The 28,000-nt window shown below is 59.2% G+C and overlaps 3 protein-coding genes across 16 annotated transcripts in view; 1 reads left to right on the forward strand and 2 right to left on the reverse strand.

Moving 5' to 3' along the window:
- Window positions 1–1,147: 1,147 nt before the first annotated feature.
- TBC1D2B (TBC1 domain family member 2B) lies at window positions 1,148–13,731 on the reverse strand. Of its 5 annotated transcripts, none has more exons than XM_083371502.1 (13): window positions 13,377–13,731; window positions 12,019–12,172; window positions 10,205–10,370; window positions 8,763–8,923; window positions 8,104–8,321; window positions 7,130–7,516; window positions 6,539–6,649; window positions 6,036–6,229; window positions 5,154–5,651; window positions 4,170–4,287; window positions 3,753–3,938; window positions 3,531–3,652; window positions 1,148–3,098 (listed from the first exon to the last, which is right to left on the reverse strand). In XM_083371502.1, exons 1-13 carry the CDS (start codon window positions 13,722–13,724, stop codon window positions 2,960–2,962), a joined length of 2,802 nt encoding a protein of 933 aa, XP_083227628.1. In that variant the 5' UTR covers window positions 13,725–13,731; the 3' UTR covers window positions 1,148–2,959. The 5 variants fall into 5 exon arrangements, 3 of the variants coding, with proteins under 3 accessions (XP_083227628.1, XP_083227627.1, XP_083227629.1); XM_083371501.1 differs by having other exon boundaries at window positions 1,148–3,155; XM_083371503.1 differs by lacking the exon at window positions 13,377–13,731 and adding an exon at window positions 12,554–13,006 and having other exon boundaries at window positions 1,148–3,155.
- A 2,702-nt stretch (window positions 13,732–16,433) lies between these two features.
- The window catches only part of FAM81A (family with sequence similarity 81 member A), a 43,657-nt gene continuing 32,090 nt past the window's right edge, over window positions 16,434–28,000 (reverse strand). For 5 of the 9 annotated variants that reach the window (XM_083371506.1, XM_083371505.1, XM_083371504.1 and 2 more), the window contains 9 exons: window positions 22,996–23,276; window positions 21,466–21,535; window positions 20,857–21,130; window positions 20,207–20,325; window positions 19,267–19,396; window positions 17,779–17,885; window positions 17,470–17,605; window positions 16,907–17,102; window positions 16,434–16,664 (listed from right to left, as the gene is read on the reverse strand). In XM_083371506.1, the coding sequence (XP_083227632.1) occupies window positions 16,558–16,664; window positions 16,907–17,102; window positions 17,470–17,605; window positions 17,779–17,885; window positions 19,267–19,396; window positions 20,207–20,325; window positions 20,857–21,130; window positions 21,466–21,512 (1,116 nt within the window). In that variant the 5' untranslated portion in view covers window positions 21,513–21,535; window positions 22,996–23,276 and the 3' untranslated portion in view covers window positions 16,434–16,557. Of the gene's footprint in view, window positions 16,665–16,906; window positions 17,103–17,469; window positions 17,606–17,778; window positions 17,886–19,266; window positions 19,397–20,206; window positions 20,326–20,856; window positions 21,131–21,465; window positions 21,536–22,995; window positions 23,277–23,879; window positions 24,038–25,164; window positions 25,302–28,000 lie in introns of those variants that run through there. The other 4 variants (XM_083371511.1, XM_083371510.1, XM_083371507.1 and 1 more) reach the window with 4 other exon arrangements.
- Window positions 24,022–28,000, forward strand: part of MYO1E (myosin IE) — a 34,484-nt gene continuing 30,505 nt past the window's right edge. For both annotated transcript variants that reach the window (XM_083371497.1, XM_083371498.1), the window contains exon 1: window positions 24,022–24,141. In XM_083371497.1, coding sequence (XP_083227623.1) covers window positions 24,139–24,141 — 3 coding nt within the window. In that variant the 5' untranslated portion in view covers window positions 24,022–24,138. The remainder of the gene's footprint in view (window positions 24,142–28,000) is intronic.

Here is a 28,000-nt window from a genome sequence, read left to right on the forward strand (position 1 = left end):
CTGGGTTGGTCACTTTCTCAGCCCAGCCCCCTTCACAGGGTTGTTGTGATGGGGAAAATAGCAGGCATTATGGGTTAGGTATGCCTTGAGTTCTCTCTCTCTCTGTAAAAGGGGGGGGGGCACCACTTGAACACTTTGGGCATTGACAAAATTGCAAGTCAAATTCAAGGGGCAGCTTGACTTGGAACCGCTGCCACCCAACACCCACATCTGCCTATACCAGGGGTCAGCAACCTGAAACAGTGAAAGAGCCACTCGGAACCGGTTCCCTCACAAAAGGAAAAACTGGGAGCCGCAAAAAAATGTGTGCACATGCGCATACATGCGCGCATGCGCAGAACAGGGTTTGACTGAAGAGTGGAGCCAAGGCGAGATATGCACCTACCCTGCATATTTGAATTGATTGGTTGAACTTTTTTAGTCCCACTTTTTTTTTTTGAACTGCACATGGCAGAGGACTGGGAGCCGCAGGAGACGGCTGAAAGAGCCGCATGCGGCTCTGGAGCCCCGGGTTGCAGACCTTTGGCCTATACCAGCTGCTTGGGAAGGACTCCACAAGTGGACAAAAATGCCAGATCCAGCCTAAATATCTGGCTGAGTGTTGGACTGACCATCATAACAACAGCTGCAAATTAAAATGGAGGAAGGCTTGTAGGTAAAAGGCGCAAACAGGAAAAAGTCCTTTCTTGCCTTAGCCAGAAAATCCCCCCCCCATGCCGCTTCCTGCCTTTTGCCTGGACTGTGGTGGCCGCCACCCAGCCAGCACCTCTTGGCCCCCACCCCACCCCCTGCGCAGGGAGGGGAGAGGCAGCTGGGTCTGTTCTCTTGCATCGGTGCCCCCAGGATCGTTGGGCTCCCAACCCGCCATTGTTCCCCGATGGGCCCATTGCGCAGGGCAGACTATCTGATGGGGCAGAAGAAGCGCTCTCAGATGGACATCAGACTCGACAGGGACTCACCTACCACTACAAGGGCACCCGCCCCTCCACACCCCCAATGGCAAAGGCTGAAGAGCTGCAATTCCCTCTGCAGGCCACGTCGATCGGTTCTTCGCCTGCCACGGGTGCCACCCACTTGTCTGCCAAGCTGCAGGAGAGCAGCCCTCTCTGCTTCCGGGGCACAAACAGAAAAGTCCATCCAACAGCAGCAGGTGGTGGTGTGCATTTATTTGTTGGGATTGGTCAGACAAAACCAGACAGGAATGAAGATCAAAAGCCGTTAAAAATCAAAGACAATAAATGGTCTATTTTCAAGAGGTTGCAAAAATTTGGCAAATGAATTTGGGGGTTCTAAACCCCAAAGAGCTCTCAGGATCCCCAACTGCAGCCACCCTATGCGGAAGAGAACCTCCTGCCCTCCCCCCCCCGCCGGTTTTCTGGAGCCTGTGCCGGGAGTTCCAACTGCTGTGAGCCCCGTGATGGTCACCCTCCACAGGATACTGGACCCCTCCTCCGGGAGAAAGAGGCCTCTTGGAAGGGGATCATTCTAGGGCCTCCAGCAAGAAAGGCAGAAAAATGGACTGGATCTCTGTTAAGCTTGTGCAAACTGCAGAAGTAGAAGGAGGGTTACTTTCTGCTTGAATAGACACCGTGCATAAAATACTTAGTATATATCCTACATAGCAGAGTTTGGGATTCTTTATAAAAAGGAAAGAAAACCTCAAAGCAGGAATTGAGACCTGAAAATTTGGAAATTCAGCGTTTCTCAACTTTGGCAGCTTGAAGATGGGTGGACGTCAGTGCCTGAATTCCCCAACCAGCAGAGCAATTCTGGGAGTGGGGGTCTAGCCATCTTCAAGCTGCCAAGGGGTGTGTTAGGGTGTGTGTATCGCTGTCTCCCTTTCCTCAACTTTCTCTTCAATGTGGACAGTCTGGAAAGCCTCCAGATGATAAAGACGTCCAGCCCATTGGGTTCCATTGCAAGAGAGGGAGGAAGCCTTTCATCACACTACTTGGGGTACCCCTTGTAGCCCCCCCCCCTTTCAGAGGAAACCCACCGGACTGGCCAGCACAACATTAACATTAACTTAGGGAGCCACAAGTCAGCCAAAACTCCGCCAGGGAGGATTCACCCACCTCCTTTGCCACCTTATTATAGCCTAGGATTCAAGTGCCCACACTGGACCTGGAGTCTGTCTTTCCCAAACCGACGCTGGGCTTCTTTGCCTCCAAAGTGGCATGGATCTGGTGGTGAGCAGGCAAATCCTCCTGGCCACTGGGGTGCCAAGTCGCTTCCCCAAGAAACGCCTCTGGAGGGGAAAGGGGGGAGGGGTTGTTGAAGAAGAAAAGCTGTATGGAAGGAAGGCAGGAAGCCTGAATGGAATGACTGGGTTCTTCTGGGATGAACTTTTGGGCACCTGGGTTTTGCCACCCACTCTCGGGCTCCTCTGCTCTCCGTGGAACAGGAGGCTCCCGATGCGAGGGCCAGGGAGGCGGGTGCCAGGTCCGGCCGGGGCTGCTGGGTGTGGACGGGGCCGGCCATCCTGCAGAGCGCCTTCTCGGCCGCCATGTTCTTTCCAACAGAGACGGGGACCCGGGCCCAGAAGGAATCCCTGGTGGTGCCTCCAGTTCTCTGCTGCTGCTTCCCCAGCTAGGAAAGCCAAGTGGTGGACCTGCGGAAGGTCTTTGAAGCCCCAGAAAAGCTACCGTGGCTTGGTTTGTTTTTTTTAAGACCACAAGGAATTTGTCCCCAAAATGGGATGATTTGAAGACCAAGAATTTGGCGTAAAATGATGGGCCTTTCAGTATTGTGTCTGGAGAACGTCAGAGGCTCTGAAAAGCAGGAAAAGACTCACAGCTCAGCTGCGCAACTGAAAAGGAAAGTGCTGGGTATACTGAACGGCGACCTAAGCAGGATCTGCTTCAGTTGTGAAATGTTGGACTTGTAAATCTGTCCTCAAATCCCCACGAGGTTCTGCATTGTGGAAAAGCCCCCCCCAAGGGGTCCTCTTGAGGTCCCTTCAGCCGTCTTCCTCATCCTCGCTGATCAGGTCCCTCTTCTCTGGGTGGGTCTCCCGTTCGCGCAGGAAGTCCTCGCGCATGGCCTCCAGCTCCAGCAGCTCCAGGCGCACCTTCTCCAGGTGGATGGCCCTGCGGTTCCTGATCTGGCGCAGGGGGAAGGGGTTCAGGTCCCTGAAGGCGATGCCCGTCAGCTTCCTGGAGGAGGAGGAGGAGGCACCAGAGAGGCCTCGTTGTGGGCCGTCCAAAGAGCAGACTCAAATGTGTCATCACAGGGAAGCGCTACCTTTTCCACCTCTATGGATCTTTTAATTAAAAGAAACGATCCCTGCACCTGGAACCCCTGATCAAAAGCTCCAGTGACAGAAATTGGGCCCTTTTTTGCCCTTAATCTCTCCTGGAGCCCTATCACGTTCCTGGGGGAACCCAGGGCTCAAAAACCCATTTTATGGCATCATTTACATTGTTTTACTCAATTTTTCTTTCCTCCAATAGAAGATAAAATCAGAAGCTCCTTCTAATAGCCTCTGACTGATCCCTCTGGGAATGGCAGAGCAACCCAGACTTCCTCACCTGGCATCCAGGACGGTGCGAGTGAAAGACCGCAGGTACTTGAAGATGGACGTCGAGTCCAGCAGCTTTAAGATCTCCTCCTCCTTGTACTTGAAGAGGGCCAGAGCAAAGCGGAAGATCACCTGGGCATCCAATAAGCTCTGGGTCACAAAAGGGAGCGAGCCCCCGGAAGGTTCCCCTCCCAACCCCTGAAAATCCCGGGGACTCCACTCAGGGACCTACCTTTGGTCCCTCGTAGAGAAAGGAATCCCATATTTTGAAGAGGACGTCGCTGATCACACTGTCCACGAAGACGATCAAGAACCAGTTGAAGGTGATGAGCGAGAAGTCCACCCGGTGCTGCTCAAAGTGTGCGTGCAGCCGGGGCAGCTTCTCATTCATCAGGTCCTTGAACACCCGTTGGTCCACCTGGAGGCGGAGGAGGAGGAACAGCCTTGAAAGGCAGCCCTCCTGGGGAGGGGCTTTCAGAGGGATCCTGAAGGCCTCCCTCCTCCCCCCCCGCCATTCCTCTTCAAGGCTTTCCCCAGATTGTTCGGGGGAGGGAGGGCACCGCTTCTTCTCCAACTTGCCCCCGTCTCAGAGCCACAAGGCCTGGCCTCCAGCTCTGGCAAGAGCTCCCGAGCCTCTTCCCAGACATACCTGAGAGCCCAGCAGTGTTTTCGTGTAATAGTCCCGTGGCATGAAGACCTCCACGATGGTCACCAGGCACCAGAAGGCATCTTCCTGCTCCAGGTAGAGAAGAGCAATGGCTGCCAGTCTGGAAAAGAGACCACATCGGGAATGGCGCTTCCCACACAGTGCCGCGGAGCCATTCGAGGTGACCCCAGCAAAAGACTGATGCCCCAAGACCCCAGGAAAAGGGTTCAAAAAGGAAAGAAGGAAACGACGGCTTTGTGCTTCTTGCTCGCTCCCCCACGTCCCCTCCAACGAGAAGCTCTTCCACGCAGCAGGTCAGTTTTTCAGGCAGAGCGACTTCTACTTCGTGGTAAGGCGACATGAGCAGAATTTTGCAAATCTGAAAATGCAGCTCCCCCTCCCCACTTTTACAGCCTGAGAAACTAGGGGGGGGTCTCTCCTGAGCCGCTTGCTGGGCCCTCCAGGCAGCTGTGGGCTCCCCTCCCAGGGCTGCGTTTCTTCCTCTCCCAAGGCCACTCAGACCACCCTAAACAGGGCTACCTTCACAGAGCCAGCGCCCGCCAGAAACAGCAGCTTTTGGAAACCTATTTCATTTCCTCCTGGGGCCTAGGAAGCACGGGGCGTCACCCTAAAGTGCCTGCTGGCACAGAGCCGGGCAAGCGAGACATACCTGCTCTCTCAGGCAGCCGAGGGGTGCAGGTCTTCCTCTCCTGGGAAGGAGAAACAGAGAGGGGGACCCATTCCTGAACAGCCTGCCTCCTACCTCGCAAACGAATCCAAGAGTGGACTTTGGAGAAGGAAGGAGCAAAACAAGAAGGGGGGGAAGAGAGTGCACAGCCCGAGACCGAAGGAAGCACGAGGGAGGAAATCGGGTGGGATGGAGAGAAACGTGGAGAGGTTATCCAGACCCCCATTCCCCTCACATCCCACCACAGTACAGCCATCTTCTCTGCTTCTTGACCTGGCTGGCCTGGGAGGGCCGCGTACCTGTTGAGCCCCTGGCAATAGCCAATGTCCGGGTTCCGCCACGAAAAAGCCAGCAAGACGTTCCGCAGCTTCTGGATGCCCTCGGAGGCGGGCGAGGAGTAATGTTTGTTGTTGGGCAGGGTCCGCAGGAGGTCCAGCTCGATCTGCTTGGAGGCCGGGTTCTGCTTCTTCAGCGCGTTCTGCAGCAGGCTCTGGAAGTAGCCGGGGGGGGTGCTCTCCTTGAACTTCTTCACATGGAGGCCGACGCACCACTTCCAGATCTGGCAACGGTGCTCGTGGGGGACCCCACCCCGGATGAGGGTCTTCAGCTCCACTGACCGGACCATCTCCCTGTTCACGGTGGTGGCCAGGAAGTTCTCCCACTTCACGCCCGTGGACATCTCCTGGTGCTCCGTGAGGGACAAGGACTTCAGGTCCAGAGCCCGCACCTTTGCCACCAGTCTCTCCTCCTCCTCCTCGTCCTCTGGGACTGTCTGGAACCCGTACACGTCGTACTCACTGGAAAGGAGAGGGAACCGGTCACTTGCCAGAACCACTAGAGGCAGAAAAACTTGCCAGGAAAGTCACCAAAGCCGCCGCTGGCATCCAGGGTTACAAAAGGCACCGGGCTTGTCCACCCCGGTTAGTTAGGCAGAATTCCAATCCTTTGGCTGCATAAAGCTAGATGTGAAGCTCCGCTCCACCCCTGTCCGGTGTGGGAATGGGCGCTGATGCTGGCTTGAGAAGCGCCCAGCATCCATGCCTGAGAGTGGCCAGCAACCCCTCTGGCCAGCCTCACATGCTGAAGGCCGAGATGTGGGGAGAGCCACTGTTTGGGCCCAGGTCTCCCTCCCTGGCCCACTCCCGTGGGGTGACCCCGCCGAGGGTCAGACAGAGGCTCACCTGACCATGTGGGGCTTGAAGTAAGCCTGTCCGGGCTGCTCACCGCTGTCCACCTTCAGGGCATCTTCCAGGAGCTGGGCCACCAGGCCGCTGTCGGGGTTCAGCTCCTCCGAGCACACCGGCGTCTTCCTCTCTTGCAGCAGAACCAGGTACCTGCTCTCCACCTGGCACATCTGGGCTTCCAGGCTGGTGTGCTGCGTGGGGGAGACCGAGGGGGGGCTGAGGCAGGAAGGGGCCAGACAGCCGGAACCTGAAAGCCAAGGGAAGCCTCTGCCCCAGCCCCGCTCTGCCCCCCACCCCAGCAACGTGGCGGCCCTTAAACCACCAGAGAGCAACGTGGCTGTGGTCAGCCGGCCTCTTTTGGAGAGGCAGAAAACCCGGTCAGCTTGGAAAGCGAATCTCTGGTCTCTCCCCACAGAGTGGGGCACCTGTCAGTGGCTCCGACCCCTTGGGAGGGCCTGAGAGTGGGGGAGGTTTCAACGTCATCTGCCCCTTTGGCTGACCTTCGCCATCAGCTCCTTCTCTCTGTTCTCGGCATTCCTTCGCAAAGCAGAAAGTTCCAGGATCTCCTTATTTAGGAATTTGTTCTGGGTCTTGTAAGCCTGCAGGCTGTCCTGTCAAGAAAGAGCGTTGGGAGACTCACGCAGGGCGGGAGGGAAGGGGGGGGCAGCTGCTTCTGCCGCCCAGGGAAGGGGAAAGGTGGCACAGCAAAGGGTTTGCCCCCCCCCCCGGCCTTGGCTTCAGGGCTTCTGAGGTCAAAGCCCAAAGCGAGTCTGCGTGACGTGCAGCTCAGCGCCTCATGTGAGCAGCAAGTAAAGACTGTGAATGGCTTGGTACAACACAGGAGCGCAGCCAACCGAGGCTTGTCTAAGAAATTGTGGTTAATAAAACCACAACTGCCCAATGCAGGCGCCCAAATATTCCCACCTCTCGCGCGCTTCTGCTTGCTGCAAGTGCTGCAGCTGCTTAAATCAGCCCCGCATTCTCTCTTCCCTCTGATGGGCCACCATCTCCCCCAGATGAGCTGGTTGGCTCCGGGAGACGGCGAAGGCCCCGAGTCACCCAGGCCACAAGCAGGCAAGCATGGCCCTTACCTTCAGCTTGCTGAGCTCCTGCTGCTCCTTGCTGAGGGGGGGGGAGGCGTCGGCAGGGGGGGCTCCGCTTTGCCCCGACGACTCGCATTCGCTCAGCTCTCTGGAAAGCTTCATGATCACCTCGTCCTTCGCCTGGATGGTCTCCACCAGCATGTCTAGCTGCTCGCCCAGCCCCCCCACCGTGGACTTCAGGCCGGCCACCTCCTGCTCCAGGCGCTCCTTCTCCAGGTGCAGCTTTTCCAGCTGGTGGTTGAGGCCCCAGATCTGGCGGTCTTTCTGGTGAAGCAGCTCCAAGTGGCCCTTGGCACTCCCCTCGCAGAGGGACCCTGCGAGGTATCGGTCGTACTGGGAGGACCGGACCGTCTGCTGCAGGAGCCGCACCAGTTCCTGGGAGGGAGGGAGGGAGAAGATTTGGGGGTGGGGGCCACCGTGCCGCATTAGGCGTACTGCTGTTGGTGGTCTGAGCCCCCTCACCCCGGGACACAACACGCCTGCCCCCCCCACCCCCCGGCACAGAAGCGCTCCTGTTTCCACCCCGAGGCAGGAAAGGCCGCCCTGTGTGTCCCTTTCTCATGAAGCTGAGGGCCCGCCTCCCATCCTGCGGATCCCGACACACTTTTCCTCCAAGGCTGCTGCTGCTGCTCGTGGTTCAGGCTCCAGACTAGGAGTGGGGAGAAGAAGACTCTAGTCCTGACTGTGGGAACTAGCTCCAGAGAGTCCTGAGGCCGCCCTGTCTCCCTCCCTCTCAGCTCCAGCCAGCCTCACGCTCTGCAACCGATGCTGGGGAAGCCAAACCCTTGTCGCACTTTGCACCGAGCGCAGGGGGCGGCTGTGGAAGCAAGCAGCGCAGGAGCAGCCTCTTTCCTGCCCCTCTGGCCCCAGAAGGAAAGGAGGAAGCAGCCCAGCCGGGGGCTTCCTGGAGGACGCCCCCAACCCAGGCGCCATCCTGTCCTGCCCCCTTCACGCCTGCCTACCTTCTGGCTGGCCAGCTCCGTCTTCAACTGCTCCAGGTCCTCCTGCTGGCTCTGCAGCTTCAGCTGCATCTCTGCGGCCGGCTGGCCTCCGCTCCACTCCCGAGGGGGTCCCTCCAGGCTGCCTCGGCCTTTGCTGGCAGCCATGCTGTCCTTTGAGGGACGCCTGGCCTTGTGCGGGAGGCGGCCAAAGTCAAAGGGGAAGGTTGAGCCGGCCCCACCTGCAGCATTGGGGGAGGGGGCAGAAGGTTGGCCGGTTCAGCAATACAGAGTACCCCTGGCCAAATTCAGAGACCCCTGAGCCGTCCCTCCCTCCAAGGAGACGGAGAAGCCTCCTCTTCATTCTCCTTAGCAAACCAGGCATGGAAGTTAACAGCCAAGCTGCTGTTCTGAGCACTGACCCCCAACTTCCCAGGAGAGACGGGAGGGAATTGGAGGGTCTCCAATGCAATAGCCAATAAGAATGGAGGGGCATCACTTGTTGCAGCCACCGCTTCCCCAATCTGCCCCTTCCAACTCCAAGGGAACAAAGATTCTTGGGGTGATCAGAAGCCAACCTGGGATCCTGCCATCCTTGGGGATTTCCGCTCAGAAAAGGGAACAAAGTGCCCCCCCCCAAGTCTGCAAAGCCAGAATGATTCTGCAAAAGCAGCAGTGGGCACCTTTGCTGTTCTCGGCTGAAAGCCTTCGTTTTTCTTCCTGAGCTGCTGATTCCTGCAGATCTTTTGGGGTGGGGTCCAGCATTTCCCATTCTTCTGTGTAAAAAACACTCCGGCGGTTTTCTCCACTTCCTTTTCCGGTTCTTAAGGAAGACACAGAATTTCTGCAAAGCGCAGAAGTTCAAAATGGTTGGGAGGGCAAAGAAAAGTTGGCTGATTTTTTTTTTAAAAAATAAAACACAAAGTTGCAGAAGCCAAGAACCCAGCGGCTCCCCTCAGTGCCAAACACGCCTTGAATCTCAAGGGCATTTCCAGATTTCCCTGTTCCAAAGGAGAGTTCCCAGACCCCCCTTGGTCCCACCTTCTCTGTCCTTCCCAGAGAAAGCGGGTTCAACACGGCTGCCCCAAGCCACGAGAAAGGCCCGGCTGCAAAATCCAGCCTCGGTTTACCGCACAGAAGGGTTTACTGCTGGGCAGGTTGTGAGAAGGATCAGCAAAACAGGGAAGCTCGTGGCAGGCAGATGCCCGACAGGGAAAGTACAAAAAGGCACGCTTGGGAGGGGGGGTGGGTAGGAAACGCTTCTCCCTTTGCAGCTGCTGTCCGTCTGCCGGGCGCCTGCAGCAACTGTGGCGATGGCTGGGCTGCTTTCCCAGGCAGAAACTCGGGCAGCCCCGGGGGCAGGGCCAGACTTTCTAAGGCGCAAGGAGGAGCTCGGGTCTCACACGGGAAGTAGACTCTGACTCACGAATGTTGGCCGCGAGGGCCCGATCCTTTCTCAAGCCCTGCCAGGCCACCTCGCAGGCTGCCTGCCTGCCTTCCCCAGCTGTAGCCAGTGGAAGGCATCTGGCAGCAGCGGCAGAACCTGTGTCCTCCAGCATCTGCCACGAGGACGGGCAGCTTCTGCGGGCCAGAGGCCCCAGCTTTCCCCAAAGCAAGTGCAGAGCCAGCGGGGATTGGGGGAAGGGAATTGGGGGCTTTTGTAAAGGTGCAACAAGGGAGCCTCTGGCCAAGTGGCTGGATTTGGCGGTTGCCATTTCAAAGGCTTTTGATGGCTGAGAGCTCAAATGGGAGCAGCTCGCCTGCCAGAGGCCCCCCACATCCACACCACGCTTATTTTCGGAAAAGGTCATTTGGCCGTCACATTTTGAACGTCCGGCTGAGTGGTGGCCCTTCCTCATCACCCTCTTCCGGATGGCGGGGGCTGCTGTCCAGTGAGGCGTTTTGAGGGCGACAGCATAACAGAGCCGTCCTTGCGCTTCACAGGTCTTCCCCAGGGGAGCGAGTTCAGAACACGCTGCATCAGCTGGGGGGATCTGGCTGCTGGGAGCCACTTCCAAAGGTCTGCTCGCTTGAGCACCGCCAGCCTTAAGTCCAAACTGGCCCCCGGAAAAGAGCAGCAGTCACGGCCGAGCAAGCTCCCCAGCCGGCCTTTGCCAGGACTCACCTGATCTCGGTGCCCAGCTGCCTCAAGGAGAAGTTGATGGGGCCGGGGTGGCCCGGGGCGGGCAGGCAGGCGGCTTGCTCCCCCACCAGCTCCGTGGGAGCAATCTCAACGGCAAGGATGTTGCGGGCGTTCTCCGCCGAAGCACTTGCAGGCAGCACAGTGCAATCTAAGGAAGAGCAACCCCATCAGTTATCTGCCAACCGACTTCCACCCCGAGGCTTGCAGGAAACAGTCGCAAGAGGCTCGACGTGTCACGACGGAGGCTTGAGGGGAGCAATCGAGCCTGCTGATCCCTCGGCTCTTCGAGGACCATCGCGGGAAACGCAGGAGCCGCCTCGGTCACACTTCCTCTCTGCTCCAAGCTCCCTACAGGAGCAGCGCTGGCAGCACACGCCCAGCAGGACAAACCCCTTCCTGCTGCAACGGTCGATGCCCTCTGCCCTGGAGAGCAGCGCGGCCACCACCACAGTTCCTCTCTGGTGCAGCGAAGAGGGCCCGGGAGGAAGGGGCGGCTCCTTCCTGGGTGCTCCCTGGCGGAGGCTTTGCCCGTCCCCCCCCCAAGACTTTCCCCAGCCTGTCTGCCCGCACAGTGACCACCCCAGGCTCGGCTTCTCTGCTCACTGGGGAGCCTTGAAGTGGCTTCCTGCAACTTTGCACAGGCTTCCCCAGAGGAAACCACAGCCAGCCAGAAGGGCAGCGACGGCTCTTCCACTGCAGTAGCAGCAGCTCTGAGAGCTTCGCGGGGGGGGGGGGGGACAGATGGTTTCTGGCTCTTCTGGCCTGGCAGGGACCACGTCTGCAGGCCGGATGTGCCCTTCGCTCCTCGAGGGCAGAAAGTGCGAGGCAAGCCCCTCCCCCCTTTAGCCGAGGTCTCTCCTCCAGACCACAAGCCCTGGGGAGGTGCAAGAACTGCCCGCTGGGGGACACTGACAACAGGAGATGGAGACACACACACACACACACACACACACACTGCATCACCCTCAGAAACATCCGTCTAATCAGAGCAACCCAGCAAATGCCAATCGAACAATGGTTCTCTTACTGACAAGGGTGCCACAAGTTGCATTTACCGCCCACCTCTTTAATAACAGGGCTGTTAAAAAGGAGGAAACCTTGAAGGATGTCATTGTTGCAAGTGGATACTCAACAGAATATATGCGCGTAAACATACTGTCCCGCGTATATGTTTTTTAAAAAAATCAATATTTGGTATAAGAATGCAGTTTAAAAAATAGCTGAATACAATTCTTGAAGTTAAAAATCCAACAAAAAATAAACAAAACAAAAAGCTGTTTGTGTGCGTTGATGTGTATGTGTGTATACACACACACACACACACACACACACACACACGCAGGGGCATACATACACAAACCACAATTTCAAATATGTATTATCTTTAAAGTAACAAGTTTTAAATAAACACTTCCTGTCGTGGAGAAAAGAAAAAAAATCACCAAATCAAGGAAACCAGCTTCTTGGGGGGAAAAATGTGCTGAGGTGGCTTTCACAGAGCCTTGTTTCGCTTGCGAACAGTTCTGTGAACAATCACTGGCTGGGAAACCTGGGAGTTGTAGTCCAGGAGCGGAAGACCGGCTGGACCTGATTTTGCAGGAATCCCTGGGTTTACTTTGAGAAAGGCCTTCTCTCCCTCCTATCTGGCCCCCAAACGTGGACCACAAAGCCAGTGTGAAGGCAACACGCTACCACCTGGAACTTGCAGCGGTGACCTCATTTGCCAAGCCATTTCCTGCACCGTCCCCTTGCAGGGGCCCCAGTGCTCAGCCCCCGGAAGAGATGGCATCACCTACCAGGACTGTCCTTGGCCACCAGTCCCCTGGAGCACCCGGCACGGGTGGGCGACGTCTGGCTGTACCGCTCGGCAGCGTCAAGGCTGTGGCAATACTCCCACCTCTTCTGCTGGAGCTCCTGCAGCCAGTACATCGTGTCCTGGTGCGTGGCAGCCTGTGGTGGAGAGAAGCCGGCAACCTGGCTGGTTACAGAGGAGGAGGAGGAGGAGGAGTGGATCAGAACAAGAGCAGCCGGTCAGCTGGCTGAGGGGCGGCTTTCCAAGCCACAGGAAAAACACAGACAGCCCAGGAGGGCCGTTATCGCCTGGCTTTGCACAAGGGCCATCTAGTCTGACCCATGACAGAATCCTACCACCATATTTATTTATTTATATTTATATTCCGCCCTTTTTCCGAGGGGCTCAGGGCGGTTTACAGGGCAAATTAAAACAGTACAATATATACAGGTTAAAATAAAATAAAATTAAATAGCCCCAAAATAATTAAAATTATCAAATGCTTGCTAAACTCAAGTTATGTGGGCCAATTACTCAACTATTGTGCCACAGCACGAGCAGGGAGTTTCCAGTGTTATGGCAAAGGTTTGCTTCCCCTGTTGGACACCTGCCACTCTTTAAGATGTTGTGTGCTGCACTGGGGACTTCAACAAAAGAATTTTGCTCCACGAAACGAGTCAAGGTGTCCCACAACTGGCACTGTGGACGTGGCCTGGATGACCTCTGGGAAGCCCACGGCCACCGGGCAGTTGCTGCTGGAGTGGAAATCTCGGAGCTCCGGGGGCCAGCAAGTCGCTCCTGGCAGGCGCAGTCAGGTGCCGGCGGCCCGTGAGACGGGAACCCTTCCGAATGGCCCGGGGGGAGGAGGGGGGAGCGGCTTCCGTGCTTGAGCCCTTTCCGCCCGCATCAGCCCCGGCCCTCCCCGCGCAGCGGCCGCCCTGCCCGGGACTTGTGGGGCGGCTGCATCCAAGAGGCCGCCCCGCACAGCCGGCCGCGTTCCTCGGGCGGGCAGAAGAGGAGCGAACGTCCCACGGGCAGGAAGCCCGGGGCCTCCACCCGCGCTCCGGCTCCCGAGAGGAAGGGCTCGCCCCGCGGAGCCCGCAGCAGGGACCGAGCGGCGCTGGGGCTCCTGGACCGGCCCGCCCGCCCCCAAGGGCCGGGACGGCATTTGCAGAGGAGACCCCCCCGGTCCCCGCCCGGGAAGGCCCAAAGACCCCGGGCTCGCTCTGCGGGGCGCGGGCCCCCCTCCCGGCTGCCCAGCGGAGGAGCTGCCTCGGCGCCCCCAGGAAGACGGCTCTGTCTCGGCCGGCCAGGCCCCGCGGAGGAGCCGCTCCCCTCCCTCCCTCCCGCCCCGCCGCTCACCCGCAGGACGGCCACGTCTCCGCCGGGGCCGCGCACCTCGAAGGCGGTGCCGGGCGCGCCGTCCTCCTCCGCGCGCCGCTCCTCCTCGGCCGGCTGCGGCTGCTGTCCCGGGCCCGGGCCGGGCGGGTCGTGGAGGCGGAAGGCGGCGCGGGCGAGCTCCAGGCGGCCCAGCGGCTGCGCCTCCCGCGGGCCCTTGTAGTAGCAGAGCGCGCAGCGCCGCGCGTCGAAGGCGAACCAGCGGCTGCGGAAGGCCCGCAGCGGCCCCTTGCCGGAGAGCTTCTGCAGGTAGCCGCACAGCCGCGGGCCGCCCGCCGCCGCCGCCGCCCCCTCCTCCTCCTCCTCCGGCATCGCGCCCGCCGCCGCCGCCCGCTCGCTCCGCCCGCCCCGGCCCTTCCGGCTCAGCCCCCGAGGAGGAGCCGCCGAGCGCCCCGCGCCGCCGCTGGCCTCTGCACGCGCTCAGGGGCGCCCGCGGCTCGGAGAAGCCCCCGCGGTGGCGGAAGAACGGCGGGCGCGGAGCGTTAAAGGTTCACTTTTATTCAGCGCTTAAAAAATTCTTCCAACGTAGTTCAGACCAAACGCCCCGGCCGGGGAATCCACTGGCGGTTCATACACGAGCAGCACTGGGGAATTGCACGGAGGTTTACAGCAAAACACCCTCGAGAACTATAAAGGTCGCTATCTATCCCCCCTCCCCAATATTTCCTTTCCACTATTGAAAATTTTACACTTATCGAGCAATGGTTGAGCCCTTATTTATAAAAGTCTGCTGGGCTTCTTGCCGATCTTGTGGGTCTCTTAAGCAGCCAAAATTTACATAAATATAGACATATATTTCCTCTCAAAAAGACATTTAAGAAATACCTGGAGAAATTTACTCATCATGATTATTGTGGATGAATTCGGATTTTTTTTTTAAAAAAAATTGCCTTTACAACAGAGGAAAGATTCAGCGTGATGCCCAGCTAATCCTGTCGGCCACCTCCTTGGCCAGCCAGTCCCTTGAGCAAGCTAGAACAGGCTGCCCAGGGCCTCTGCACAGCCCCCCCCACCAGCAGTAGGAGGAAGGAAGGGGCGCCCACCTTCTCACCACCGATGGAGCCCTCCTGGGGCTTGGAGTGCAAATGCAACTGTTCCCCCCCAACAGGAATTGGGGATCCTGGGGAGTCCCAGCCGGCTGCCCCAAGGCTGCCCCAGCCCCAGCATTCCCGGACGACCATCCCCCTCCCAAGCGATGCCAGAGAAAGGGAGACTGCCCAGGCCCTGCCAGCACCAGATGTGGGCAGGGAGGGTTCCCCGGACAGCTGGCCGAGTGGGGATAAGGAGGACCTTCTTCCTGGTCGATCTATGGTTGCGAGGAAGGGGCTTCGGTCACGTCTTCTACGGGCAATCAGCGTGCGCAAGGAAGGGGGCCTTGGGGGCTGGCCAGGGCTGCCACATCTCTGCAATGAAAGGAGAAGCACACCTGAGCAACGTTCCTCCCCTCAGGTGAGCCACAGCGTTTCAATGGATTCTAGACGAGACCCAATGAAACAAGCATGCTTGAGTGTTAGAATATGTCCACGGCCACGTAGGCCTGATTAGGGCTGGCTGCCCAAGGCAAGACGAGGACAGCCCTTATAATGCAGGAAACAGATGGAATCCAAGCTAAACATTTTGCTTTTAGGGAAAGGGTTAAACCTCTATTTCTTCTATGCCCCCACCCCAGGTAAACATTTGGAGAAGGGGCTGAAATGTCACTGACTGGACCTGGTTCTGGTGCAGACTTTCCATTACAATATTCTACATTTTACCCACTTAGCTCATATCTGCATGAGGTCAACATTCTGAGGAAAAACATGGCAAGATTTTCCACAGTCAGATGTTCTAAAACCAAAATGTTACCTTGACAGAACATGCACTGAGAAAGAGGTGTAAGAAAGCGAGGAGTGTGATTTGTGAAAATGCCATTTTGCTTAAAGATTTGTACAAAAAACATCTGGGCTCCAGGTGAAGGCAGAGACAACAGCTTTTTGTAGAGAAACCCCTGGACAAGCCAGGAGAGGTCCAAGCCTTACGGCATTCGGAAGGAAACACCCTCCGTTTGCCTTCCTTCCTGGGTTGTTGTCAGCGGGACCCCCAAAGGCCCAAGAGGGCTGGGCGAGAGCCTGGGGGTTTCAACCCAAGAGAGATTTTAGCCGTTTAAGGGGGTCCCAGTACCTGTTACTGGCTGGATCCTCGAAGTGGAGAAGGGCAGGAGGTCCTCTGGGACAGCTGGGAGGGGGAGACGCGGACGCAGGGTCACGGTCTGGCTGGGGCAGGGGAGGCTGCCTTCGTGGGGGGAGGGAGGGGCAGCCTTGTGGCCGGCATGGCTGGAGGCCTTGGCCACAGCTGCAATCCAGGTCCTGCTTGGAAAGAGACTGGCCTCCTCCTGCCATTGAGCTGGGAGTGAGGGATCAGCTGAGATGCCCATGAAGGGGAGGCAGGGGGATGCTGTCCGGGCTGGCGCGAGAGCTGCAGGGAAGTCAGTGGCACTGGAGCCAGAGGCAGAGGGCACGAGGCCGGCACCTGGGCTGGAACTGGGATCGTCCTGATACGCAGAGGCGTTCAGAAGATCAAAACATAGGGGAATTGGGGGGAGAGGCGCCAAGCAAGAGTGGGGTTCACAGGCCTTGTGGAAGTGCAAGTGGGTGACAGCTACAGCCCCCCCCAAGAGACATTCTTGCACCCACTCCTAAGACCTTCAAGGCTGGCAGGTGTTCGGGTGAAAGCCGAAGAAGCAGTCAAGTGTGGAGAGCCGCTGGCCGTAGGGCAAAAATCTGGCCCAGGGGAGGCTGCGGGGGGTGGCACTTCCCTGCCTGGCTGGTGCCCACTTGCCACTCGCAAACCACCTCAGTCTTGCTCAAGCAAAGCAGTCTGGAGTCTCTTCCATCGGCTCAGGAGGCCGGATCTTTTGGCACGCCGACATTTATGGCAATGCAGGGTGTCCCCTTGATTGGAGGAAGCCCAATTCCAAAGTCCAGGGTGGGAGCTGAGATCCAGTAGGGCATGGCCATCGTCCTGCCCGGCTCCCCTTCCAAAGGGCAGGCTGGTCTGGCCACACCCAGCGTCTCTTATTTACACTAAATGACCCACAGCCGCTGGGCCCAGAGGGCAAGAGTCCATCCCCTGGAGCAAGGCAGGAGGGCGCTTGGCTCCAGGCCCCTCACTTCATCTGCTGGATCTGCTTCTGCAGCTCCTCCTTGTCCAGTTTCATTTTTGATTCCAGGACCTGCTGCAGGGATCCGATGCTCTCGTAGATGGTGCTGAGTCCTGGCAGGGGGGGGAATAGGGACAGCTGGGACACCCTTTTCCCAGAGGATTACCCCCCCCTTTGACCATACAGAAAGTACTGGAAGGAAGAAAGGGAGGAGGGAGGGAGGGAGGGGAAGGCACAGCCAATGGGAGATGCCCTGGCAATGTAACTTAGGGGGAGCCTGCCCCCTTACCCTCTGGCCCCCCAAGAGTCCTGCCGGACCCCTGTTGCTGGCTGGGTGTCCCCCAGATCGCCTTACCAGCGCTAACCTCTGCCTTGACTTCCTTGATGTCCTCAGTGAAATCGGACTGGAGTTTGCTGAGCTGGACACTCATCCTGTCCTCGGCCTGCTTGGCTTCCGGTTCCTGGGCTGAACATTTCTGCCCGGCTTCCATTTTCTGCAGCTTCCCGTGGATCTCGCTCAGTTGCATCTCCAGAGCCCGGCTGTCCATTTCCTGCGGCCAAAGCAGGGAGACAAACAACTGTCGTCCAGCTGCCCTGCGCCGAGGGTCTTCTGAGCCCCAGGAGCGCTTGCCTGCCCTGGGCAGAGGGGAGGCTCTCCTCCCCAGGGGAAACTGCTCCTTCCCGGCAGCTCCAGGGGAACTCAAGTCAGCGGGGATGATGGAGCGGCACTCGGTCAGCCTAAGGAGAGTCTACAGAGTGAGGCCTTCCCCACAAACCTTGGTTAAAACAAGACAGGGCCTCGTGCCGGGTGAAGCCACTTTGCCAGCCAGCTGCCTGTGTGTGTGGTGTGCAGCTTTTTCTCTCGCTCAGGGATTGGGGATGCTTTTCAGGCGCCCCCCCCCAAATCCAGAAGCCTACACTTTTCTCCTTGACGGCAAGGAAAAGGTGGTCTATCTTCTCCAGGAACTTCTTCTCGAAGCGCCCCTGCTGCTGCTCCATCTGGCTGCGGGCAGAGGAGATCTGGCTGGTCAGCTGGTCGATGGTGTCCTGCAGCCTGGTGGGGCAGAAAGAATCAGCCCCCCCACCAAACAGCGGCAGCGAAGAGGAAACTCTTGGGTAGGTGGGAAATGGCTCAGAGCGGAAGGGCGCTTCCTCCCCCAGTAGACCTTTCAGGGCGATTTCTAGGACAGCGCAGGCTGGATCCTTGCAGGGGGGGGGGGAACCTACTTGGCCTCCAGAAGATGGAGCTGCTGATTGCTCTCTTTGTAGGCCAGCTTCAGCTTTGCATCTTGTTGCATCACAGATTGTTCGATTCTGCTCAAAAGATGGGAAATCTGGCAGGGAGGGAGAGTCAAATTATGGCTTCTTCCACACATAATTCCGGTTTGCAAAGAAGTTGACAACTCTCGGCTGGCTGGACCTGACCCAAGTTAGGGGGAAAAGCCCTAGATTCTCCAAGCCATTTTGAAAAGGGTTGCTTTTTAAGCCATCCACACTGTTAGGGTGCTTGGGGAGGGGACGGCTCCTCCTGCGCCCACCTGCAGCAGGACACGGGTCCTCCTTGCTCACTCTCTGCCAGAGCCCCAGAAGAACAAGGAGAGGGAAGCATTGACCACCTGCCATCTCATTGCCCGCCCCCACCCCCACCTTGCCCAGGGCTTCTCTCAGCAGCGGCTGCCCCAAGGTCACCTCCACCGAATCTGAACTGGGAAGATTCCAAAAATAGATGCCAGGAGCGCCCTCCGTCCTTCGTCAGAGGTTCGACAGCCTTTTTCCTGACAAGGGGAAGCCACAGATGGGCAAATCGGAGGGGCCAGAATGGCACGGGATCCCCTTCCCCACTGACTCAGACGGACCAGGGGCTGCTGACTAATGTGGGGAGAAAATGATTTCACGCATTCTTACAGAGTGATGCTCCGGCCCCCGTTTTCCCAGATGGTGAGGGGGCTTTGGCAGGCCAGGCCAGGAGCAGTCTTGGAAGAGGCGTGGAGGAGGATGCCACGGCCTTTCCGTGACCGGCTGCCAACCCAGAACAGACCCAGGGGGCTTCCGAACTCTGCTTTCTTTGTCTGAAATGCCAACCCCCCCTCCCCTCCTTTGCTCAGTTAGCAAGATAAATAAGCCCATCACCCCACCCTTCACAACCAACTGTTTTATCCAGTAACAATACCACTGCGTTTCCCATGGCAACTGAAGCCATCTCAGAACCGAAGCTTTCCTACCAGAGAAAGCTCAGCCAAGAGAGAGAATTGCAGGAGGGGTTTGGGTCCAGCTTCCCCCCCCCCCAAGCCACACAAATGATCTGAACTGGGCCCAGATGTGCACTGAAGCTGCTGGCCCAGATGTGCACTGAAGCTTCCTTCATTGAACTTCTGCTTCAACCCCCCCGCCCCAGCTTCTCTAGGGACAAGAAGCCCCCCCACGTCAGCAGACTAGGAGGTTGCGGGAGGAGAGCCAGGGGCCTCTGGGGGGCCCAGACCAGAGCCAGTTTCAGACGAAAAAGGCCGCAGGTCTGCTCCTGCTTCTGGGGCTGTGGTGGAAGCCAGGGCCCTTCTGGGAAACCCCTGCAAATTCAGGGTGGCTGAAGCCAGAGCCGGCTCTGGGTAGGCGCCTGGTGGCCCCGAGCTGTGCTGGCACCCCGCTTCCCCTGGTGCTTCCATGGACAGTGCAGGGCCCGGAGAGAGGAGGGGTGAGCTGCCCTTTCAAGCCCCTTACTTGTATTTCTGTCTCTTTGACTTTGGACTCCAGGACCAATTTTGTTGCTTGCTGCTCTTTACTGAGGCTCTGAAGTCTCTCATAGGTGACTTTATGCTCAGCGGAGACTCTGGCCAGCCCTGCGTCGCACCTGGGATGGACAGAAGGGAGAGTGGCGGGCAGAAAGGGCCGAGGAGGAGCCGGATTCTGCTCCTCCTTTTGGCTGACCACTGTAGCTCAATCAAGCAGATGGGCTCGTGCTGCCCTTCCTCCCGAGTAAGGCAGGAGAAAGAGGAAAGGCAGCCCGGGCAGCAACAGGTCCAGGCTTCAGGGAAAGGCTGAGTCAGGGTGATCTTGGCAGCAACTGAGCAAAATGACATCAGGTTAAGGGGAAGCCAGCCCACCTTGGACCCAAAGCCAGAGGGGGGTGGATGCTCCCAAAGTGCTTCTCCAAATAAGCTCCCCAGTCCACATGGCAGGAAATTGTCCCACACGGTTCCAGGCTGGGAGGGGAGGGGAGGGCCCCGGAGCAGAAGAGTCTGAAGCCAGGGGAACAGCCCCCCACACCAGACCCCCTCATCACACACACTTGCCAGGGAGATATGCCAAATGAATGGTTGATGTGAACTGATAGGAGCCACCAGCACGCAGGGGCGAGTGCCAGAGACAGAGTCACAAATGCATTCTTTGCCCAGATCCTTTTGAACTGAGTTTGCAGCTGACGGACGGAAGAAGCTGCTCTGTGTCGGTGCACAGCCAGAGCCGGGCTCTAGGCCGGCTGCACCCCACTCCGGGGCCCCAGGCTGCTCCCAACGGCTCTGACCCTCTGCACACCTTCTTAACTTCACGGGTTAGGACTACAGCTCCCAAAATCCACTGCCTTCTTCCCCAGCCCCTCCTCCTTCTAAGATTCTTCTGCCCCTGGGAGGAGAGCCCAGCGTCAAGCCTTGGGGGATCTCACCTGGACACCCGCCCACGAAGGTCCCCCAGCCCAGACAGCTGCCGCATCTCCAGGCTCTTCAAGGTCGAGTTTGTTCCGTAACTTAGGTTATCCCTGACCCGGATCTGCTCCTGCAGAGCCTGACAAGGGCAGGAAATGTGAGAATGAATGGGATGGGGAATGGGAATGGGGAGCTGCTGGCATTTCCTGCCCCCATTGGCCCCACTTCATATCCCACAGCCGTCTCCAAAAAGGGATGGAGGGCAGAAAGCCAATAGGGCAGCGTGGCCAGGAGCAGTCTATCCCTCAATGCCAGCTGTGAGGGGAAAGACTTGGGGGGAGGGTCTGGCCCCAGCAGAAGCAGGTACTGGTGTGCGAGGCCGTTGCATCCCAACCTGGCGCTTCTCTAGCACAAGCAAGATTTCTCAACCTTGGGGAATTTTGGAAGTCCGCAGGAACTCGGGGTGGGCGAGGGCAGAAAAGGGAAGGTGGCCCTTGCTGTCCTGTGGACGACGTGGCTGTGTGAGATGTGACTGTTCTGTGGCAGACAGCTGAGCGAGCAGCCGCTTCTTTTCTCCAAGCCATCGTCCCTCGGTGGGAGCCCCCTGACCCGGCCCGGCTCCCCTAGATGTCCGGGCGCCCCAGAGGCCGCAAGGAGCCACACCACTGACCTCGATGTCCCGATTCAGCTGCCGGACGATGGCGGTGATGTTGCGGATATGCTCCTCCAGCAGCTGCCTGGCCAGCCGGTCCCCGCCACCCTTGTTCTGCATCCGGTGCAGCGTGGAGACGATGTCCTCCTTGATGCGGAAGGCGTGCTCCACCAGGGCCGCCGTGGTCTTCTCATGGCTGAGGATTCGGTCCTCCAGCTGGTCCATCAGGCGGGCTGAGCCCAGCGGAACCGCCGTCAGCGCCTGGCTGTGCAGCGGGAAGTTCCGGATCCGTCTGAAGGAGGGAGCAGCCGAGGGGCAGCAGCAGCAGTGGGCCCAACCCGGACTCTTTCCCCTTCCAGACGCCTGCTGCTCTGCCAGACCCCCCTCCCTCCCAGGTCTGGCCTGCCTCTGCTATGGCTTGGCAGGTGCTGGACTCCTTCTGGGCCTGCCCTCTGACCCAGGCCAGGAGTGGGGCAGCAGGGGGCCAGGAACATGGCCCGGAAGCAGCAGCTGCTCCCAGGAGCCCCCCAGAAGATGAGCAGCCCAGCCCAGCCAGGAAATCCCCACTTGAGGATGGACAGGACCCCCCCATTCTTCCCCCTCCCCTCCTTGGGAGTCTCCGGGTACCTTTCGGCTGGTCCGAGGGTGGAGAAGTTTGGGCTCCTCTGGGCCATCTTCTCTTTCCAGGGATTTACACCTGTTGGGGAAAGAGAGGCGTGAAGGCCTTGCCTGGTGGGCTCAGGCCTTCCCCACCCATCCCGAGTCTCCAACATGATGCTGAAGTCTGGGAGAGGGGAGCACAACCAGGGGTTGGTGGGAGAAAGCAGGGCGCTATGGAATATTCCTGAGCCGCCTGGAATTATGAAAGACTTCTGAGCTGCTTGAAATTAAAGCCCAACGGGGGTGGGGGGAAAAGGGGGTTCCTGGGGTGCCCTTTTAAGCAGCCCTTTTGGCCCCCGAGGGTCGCTGGTGCTTCCTCTGTTTTTGCTGCTCTCCTCATTGCTCTTTTGGGGCACATCTATTAAAGCAGCAGCACTTCATTAATGGCGCTGGTAGACCAGATGTTAAAGTGCCCCCATTAAAGGCTTGTCTGGATGGGACACTTGGAGCGCAGCTTCCCAGGCTGCCTCTAAAGCAAAGCGGGCAGGGCCAGAGGGCAGGAGAGGTACATCCGAAAAGCCCAGGAGGGTCTCCACCACGACAACCACAATGAGCGGTCCTTGGAAACACCCCCATTTGAGGGTCCCCCCCCCACTGCCTGCCTGCCAGCCCAGAATGCTTGAAGTTATTCCGGCTGGGCGGTCTCCCATTTGGCTGGCCCAGCACAGCAGGAAGGATGACCAGTCTCCTCGCCTGCTCTGGGAGGGCAGCAAAGCTCCCCCTCCTGGGCTCCAGAAAAGTCTCTCCCAGGAGGGCGAGCGGGCGGGCAGTGGCTCAGCTCAGGGTGTCCCAAAGGCCCCCAAGTGGGATTCAAGCAGATCAAGTCAGTGGGCGGCATACTGCAAGTCTCCCTATTCACCGGGGGGGGGAGGGGCGCGCTGGGATATCTTCCCTCAAGTATCAGGTTGTGCCCTTCTAGCCTGAAAAGGCGACTTTGTATGACCCCCCCTCCCCAATACCCTTTGCAACAACTAATGAGCTGAAAAGGGAAAAATTGTCCGAAAGTGCCAAATTCCGGAACTCCCCTCTTCAGCCCCCCCAGCCTCCTCCTGATTCCTGCCTCTGTTTCTCCAGGGACCTGCGCTGGGCTGATGCCACTAGAAAGACTTGCCCTCCCCTCCCATTTTAGGGCCAGTAATGCAGAAAGAAAATGGGCCTTTGTTTCTCACCAGGAAGATCTCCCCCCCCCCCCGTAGCTCAGCAACTCACAGCACCACATGCCACATCTGCATCCAGAGCCCCACATGATGCGCTTCCCAACACCTCAAACTTGAGTGCCCACAGGAAAAGGCATCACCAGAGGGAGGGGGGGCTGCTGCGTCTCTGGCCAACCCCAGAGCAAAAGCTTCACCACCACCCCCGGGTTTATCCTGGGCACGGGCAACTGATGCCTTCTCACCTGAAGAAGCAGGGTGGCTGGCAAGACCAGAATAGCCCCGGTGCCCCCCCCATTTCCAGACAGAGGGAAGAAAGTGCCGCGTCCGAACCCCTTCTTACCTGGTGGCGGCAGGGCCTGGCTGCCCCAGACCTTTGCCTAAGCATCGGGCGGCCTCCTGCGCCCTCTTCCAGATGTGCAGGGATGCCAGAGACGTCCCACGAGGCTGGCATGGCCGCGCCGCCGAGGTGCACCTGCCCTCTCGCCTCTTTGCGGGTGGGGCCTCTGCCAGCGTCCTGCAGGAAGGAGGGCGGAGGGAGAAAGGAGCAAAGCGCTGCGAGCGGTTGCCTGGACGCTGTCGCTATGGCAACCCCCATCTCATCCTCCACAAAGCGAGGCCCTCCTGGAGGGAGAGGAGAAAAGGAACTTATTCATAGGGCGCAGCGCAGCCAACACCCGCAAGGCGCCTCCCGGGCAGAGCCAGGAACCCCCCAATCGGAGGAACGCCCTCCCCCCGCAAATTCCGGTGCTTCCCGCAGATTCGCGTCTCGTAAAGGGCTCGGCTGCCCCTCCCCTCCCCCCCCGCCAGGAAAGCGCCGAGCAAGCCCGACGGCGGCCAGGAGCTCCCCGCTGGAGATGCCGCTGGCACGGGCCTGGCCCGGAGGAGGGGGCGCTGGAACAACGGGGGGGACCCCGGTTCCTCTCACGCTGCTCCCGAAGGGGCAACTCAGCCTCCTTCGCACGGGACCGCTAAGGGCCGCTGCCGCTCGCCGGCCCGCGACCAGCCGTCCAGCCGTCCAGCGTGTGTGGGGGAGGCGTGCAGGGGGCGCCGGTCCGGTCCTGGCGCAGGGGGGCCGCGGGCGGGCGGTGGCCGAGGCCCTTCGGCTGCGTTGGCCTCCCGGCCACCCACGCCGCGAACTCAGCAGCCACCGGTGGGAGTCCCGCGGCTGCTCCGGGCTTCGCCGGGTCGTGCAACCCGTCCCGTCCCCCGAGCCGGCCGGCCCACCTGGCAGGGCTGTGGCGGGGCTCTGGTCGGGAGGCGCGGGGAGGCCCCGGCGAGCCCTCCTTGTAGGGGCCGGGCTGGGCGGGCCGGGCGGCGGGAGGAGCGCCGCGCGGAGCCGCCCTCTCGGCCCCGCTCCAAGGCCCCGGCCAGGGGCGGCTCCAGTCCGGCTCTCTGCATGGCGCGACTGCTCCGCCGTGCTCTCCGCGGCGGCGCCCGGGCTGCAGCTGCGCCGTGAGCCCGCCGGACCCGGCGCCGTTCGGCCATGGTGAGTGGGGGACGAGCGCGCGGGGAGCCCCGGAGAGGCGCTGCCCGCCCGGGGCTCCCGGGGTGGAGGCGCGCCCCGTCCCTCCCTCCCGCGGGCTGGGGAGGCTCGGCTCCGGGACTCGGCCTCCTCCCTCGGACTTCTCGGGCAGGCTGGCCGGAGCCGACCGCGACCTCCCGAGGGGTCCGTCCGTCCCCGCCGCAGGGGGAGGGCCGCCTGATGCTCCGGCAGATGTCCCGGTGCGGGCGGAGGCGAAATATTGCGCCCGGGAAGGGCTCCGTCGCGGCTGGCCGAAGGGCGCGAGCTCCAGGGCTGCTCGGCAGAAGGGCGTCCCGCTGGCCTCCCAATCTTGCCCGGTCCCCGGACCGACGTCCCGAATGGTGCCCTGTTCAGGGCTGCTTCGGCCACGAAGCCAGGGGGATGCTTGGTGGGGGTGGGAGATCTTCCTGGCAGCAAAGTTGGGCTGAAGCTTCTGGGTGTTGTGGCTGCCCCCCCCCCCCCGTCCTGCCTTCCTTGTCCCAGGAACTGATGACTCCGTCCTTGCCCTTGCCCTCTGAGCCGGGGCCAAGTGGGCTCCCCAGGGCAGCCGGATGCTGACTGCTGTGGCCAGCATTGTTGGTGCTTTGTACTTGTTGAGCTTCCGAGCATCCCATCAGCTCTGCGCAGGCGGGCGGGAGCACCCTGGCAAGGGCCTGAAACTACAAGCCATCATCCGCACTAGTCCCCGGCTGCTGCCGGCAGGGCTCCCTGGTAGATGAAGCTCCTTTCCAGGCTCTGATGCCGGCCAGGCGCCACTCCAGAGTGGGCATGACAGAGCAGGGCACGGGTGCCCAAGAACTCTCCTGTCCACATTGTTGGGCATTTGGCTGTCCGAAAGTAGCCAGGCAGGATCCCGGGTGCAAAGCAGAGGCAGGTGGGGAACTGAACAACAGTGGTGCAGCACCCGGTCTGAGGATCCTTCTATGCTGGCTCAGGAATTCTGGGAGTTGGAAATCCACGACTCATAAAAGAGCCAAGGTTGCCTACCTGTTCTAGGGCATGCAACTCACAGGGCTCCACGCAGACTCCCACCCGGGTCCCAGATGACTCCACTTCCTTCCGACCACAAGGGTTGGCCCCTTCCCAAGGCGTGAGAAGACAAAGGTTTTGTCCCGGCTGGCCTGCTTGGTGAAGGCAATTGGAAACTCGGGCTCCAGTTTCAGTCTTGCGGCAAGTCTGGCTTTTAACCGAGCTGGCTGATGTTTCTGGTGCTCTCAGCCCAGGCTGCTTGGAGTGGGGCCAGCCAGGGAAGGCAGCCTCCTTAACCCGTGGCTTCTTGGATCCCTTGCCTCGGGGCTGGGCCCACCTCGCAGAGGTGTTGAGCTCTTTCCCAAGTCTTGAAGACTCTTCTAGTTGGTTTTTTAAAAAACTGCAGGGTCTCGTACCTTCAGGGGTCATCTGGCCCCTGACAGCAGACCGGGGCCATCACCTTCTTCTCTCCAGAGCTGCCGGAGGCAGCGGCCTTTGCTAGAATTCAGCCTGGCTGCTACTTTCATTGCATTTTCAACTTGGCAGCATCACTTTGTGCATTTCTTGCAAATGGAAGCTTAGATTCTGAAGATACCCCCGGGGATCCTGGGGTCTGTGCGGAAGCCACCTCCCTTGAGAATCTGAGTTGCTCAGAAGGTGGTCTGTGCTGGCAACTCTGCCTAAAGCTGCCCACCCCCAGAATTGCCTGTGGGCTGCCTAGGCGCCTCCCGGTGAATCAGGAAGCTGAGGGCCAGCTGGAAACCCCAGAGGAGGAAAAGAGCTGCTTGCCTCATGCCGGAGACGGCACAGGGAAATCTCTGAGAATGCTCGAGATCTTCTTTGGCTCTTTCAAACTCTGTCTTGGCTTTGACGAGACAGAATTCCTTTGCCGAGTTGCGAAGAGCAGGGCCTGTTGCAGAGGTGAAATCGGAGGAAGGGGTTCCTGCCCCTCGGGCCACTCCCACCCTCTGCCCTGGGCCACTGGCTGGGAGGTTCTCAGGTGACGCCAAGCACCTGTCAGACCAGGCTGTCCTCATAAAGTCTCCGCTGCATCTTGGTTCGTGGCGCTGCAGCATCCCTGCAACACGAACCTCGCCATGCTCTCCACCTGCCCTTGGTGGCATGCCTGCACACTCCTCCGCCGGATGGAGGCCCCTGGCTGCCCTTCTGCCACCCCTGAACCCCAACGCAGGCCGAGCAGGGAAGAGGTGGGTACCATTCAGCTTGGGGGTTGCAAGGTTGAGTTTGACGGATTGCCCCAATTTGGTGGCCGTCCCAGTGAGTTGGTCAGACTGAGCCAGAACGCGTAGCCCCTGGATGCAGAAAGGTTCTTGCTGGTTCGGGGGGCCTCGGGGCTCCCTGCCACCGCCCAGGCACCGAGCTGTGAGAACTGCTCTTTCTCGAAAGCCCGCTGGCTCAGTGCCAGACTGGGCCCTTCACGTGAGGGGTGCTTCATCCAGATGCATCCTGGACATTCTGATCATGGAGGGGCCCGGTATCGCTACACTTCACCTGCCTGGTTCTGTTGGAAGTCTAGGAGCTCCAGCCCTTCCTGCCTTCGGTCCTGCCCCAGGGCAGGAAGCCGGAACTCCCCTTGGCCAAGGTCCCCTGAGTGGTGGGGACAGGAAACCCAGCTCTGTGGCCTAGCGAGCGGGTTCCTTGGAAGGACTGCCTTGGCCTTGTGGGCCTGGGGTGGCTGCTGTGGTGCAACTGAGCTGGACCTTGGTACCATGTGTCCTCGTCCTGCCCTCCCCTCCCCGGGCAGATCCCCTAAGCTACAGTGAGCTTTAGAGCGGTCTGAGCATGGCTGTCATTGCAAGGCAGCTGCTCATGGCTGCGGCTCAGAAAGCACCAGACTGACTGCTGCAGAGCTGGGTCTCTCGTGGTTCTAAATGGTCCCACAGATTCTGTAGTGTGGATGCTGCTGTGTTGGGCGCACCTTTTGTGGGCTGTTGTGGGCGTCGCCTTATTTATTTTTATGGAAAGTCTGGCCTTTCTGCTGCTCCTTCAGATGGAGGCTTTGGGGCTGGGAAGGGCCTCAATGGGACAGGCAGAGACCTTTTAAATCAAGGAAGTTAGATCTGATTTTACTGGATCTTCTAGTTCAAAAAAAGAAAGAACACACCCTGCTGGCACGTCACCGAGTGTACAGATGCCCTACACCGAAGTGTTTCTTTAACCTAGTTTCTTGCTGGCAGAAAATGGCTGGAGCAAAGCCTCTTCTTGCAGGGGGCAGATCGGACATCATCTCCTTTGGTGGCCGGAACAAGTCTTGTCCTGAAAACACTTTGCAGACCCAAAGCAAACAGTGTCTCCAAGATGCAAAAGGCAGGTCTCTGGTTGCTTTGTTGGATCTGCACACAGGAAGCCTTCAAGGGGGCAGCCCTCAGGCCTGGAAAGCTCCAGTCCCCAGGGACAGCCCCCTTGGGCAGGAAATTCCTCCTTGTGGCGAGTCTGGATGCCCTCTGTCAGTTTACCTCTGCTGGTTCCTGTCGTCCCTCTTGGAGAGCAAACAGAAAGTGCCGCCACGAGTGCCAATCTCAGCCTCAGCCAGAGCAAGCCTTCCTCACGGCCCCTTCCAGGGGTTCGGTTTTGCACCGCTGCTGGGCTGGATCCAAAGGTGTTGACAAGACAGGGAGCCTGCCTGACTTGTGGGCAAGTACCGCACAGTAGCGATCTGTCATTCCTCCTTTGGCCCTCCTGGCTGGCGGGTCTTTGGGCTCAAGCCGACTCATGAGGAGGAGCCAGCAGGCTGGGGATTATGGGCAGTTCTGAGTAGGAACTCCAGTCGATCTGCCCTTTGCTTTGTGTTGGAGAAGAAAAGAGGGTGGCTGCTCAGACTGTTTTGAGACTG

The sequence above is a fragment of the Vipera ursinii genome (assembly GCF_947247035.1).
Source record: "Vipera ursinii genome assembly, chromosome: 11".
Lineage (NCBI taxonomy): Eukaryota > Metazoa > Chordata > Lepidosauria > Squamata > Viperidae > Vipera > Vipera ursinii.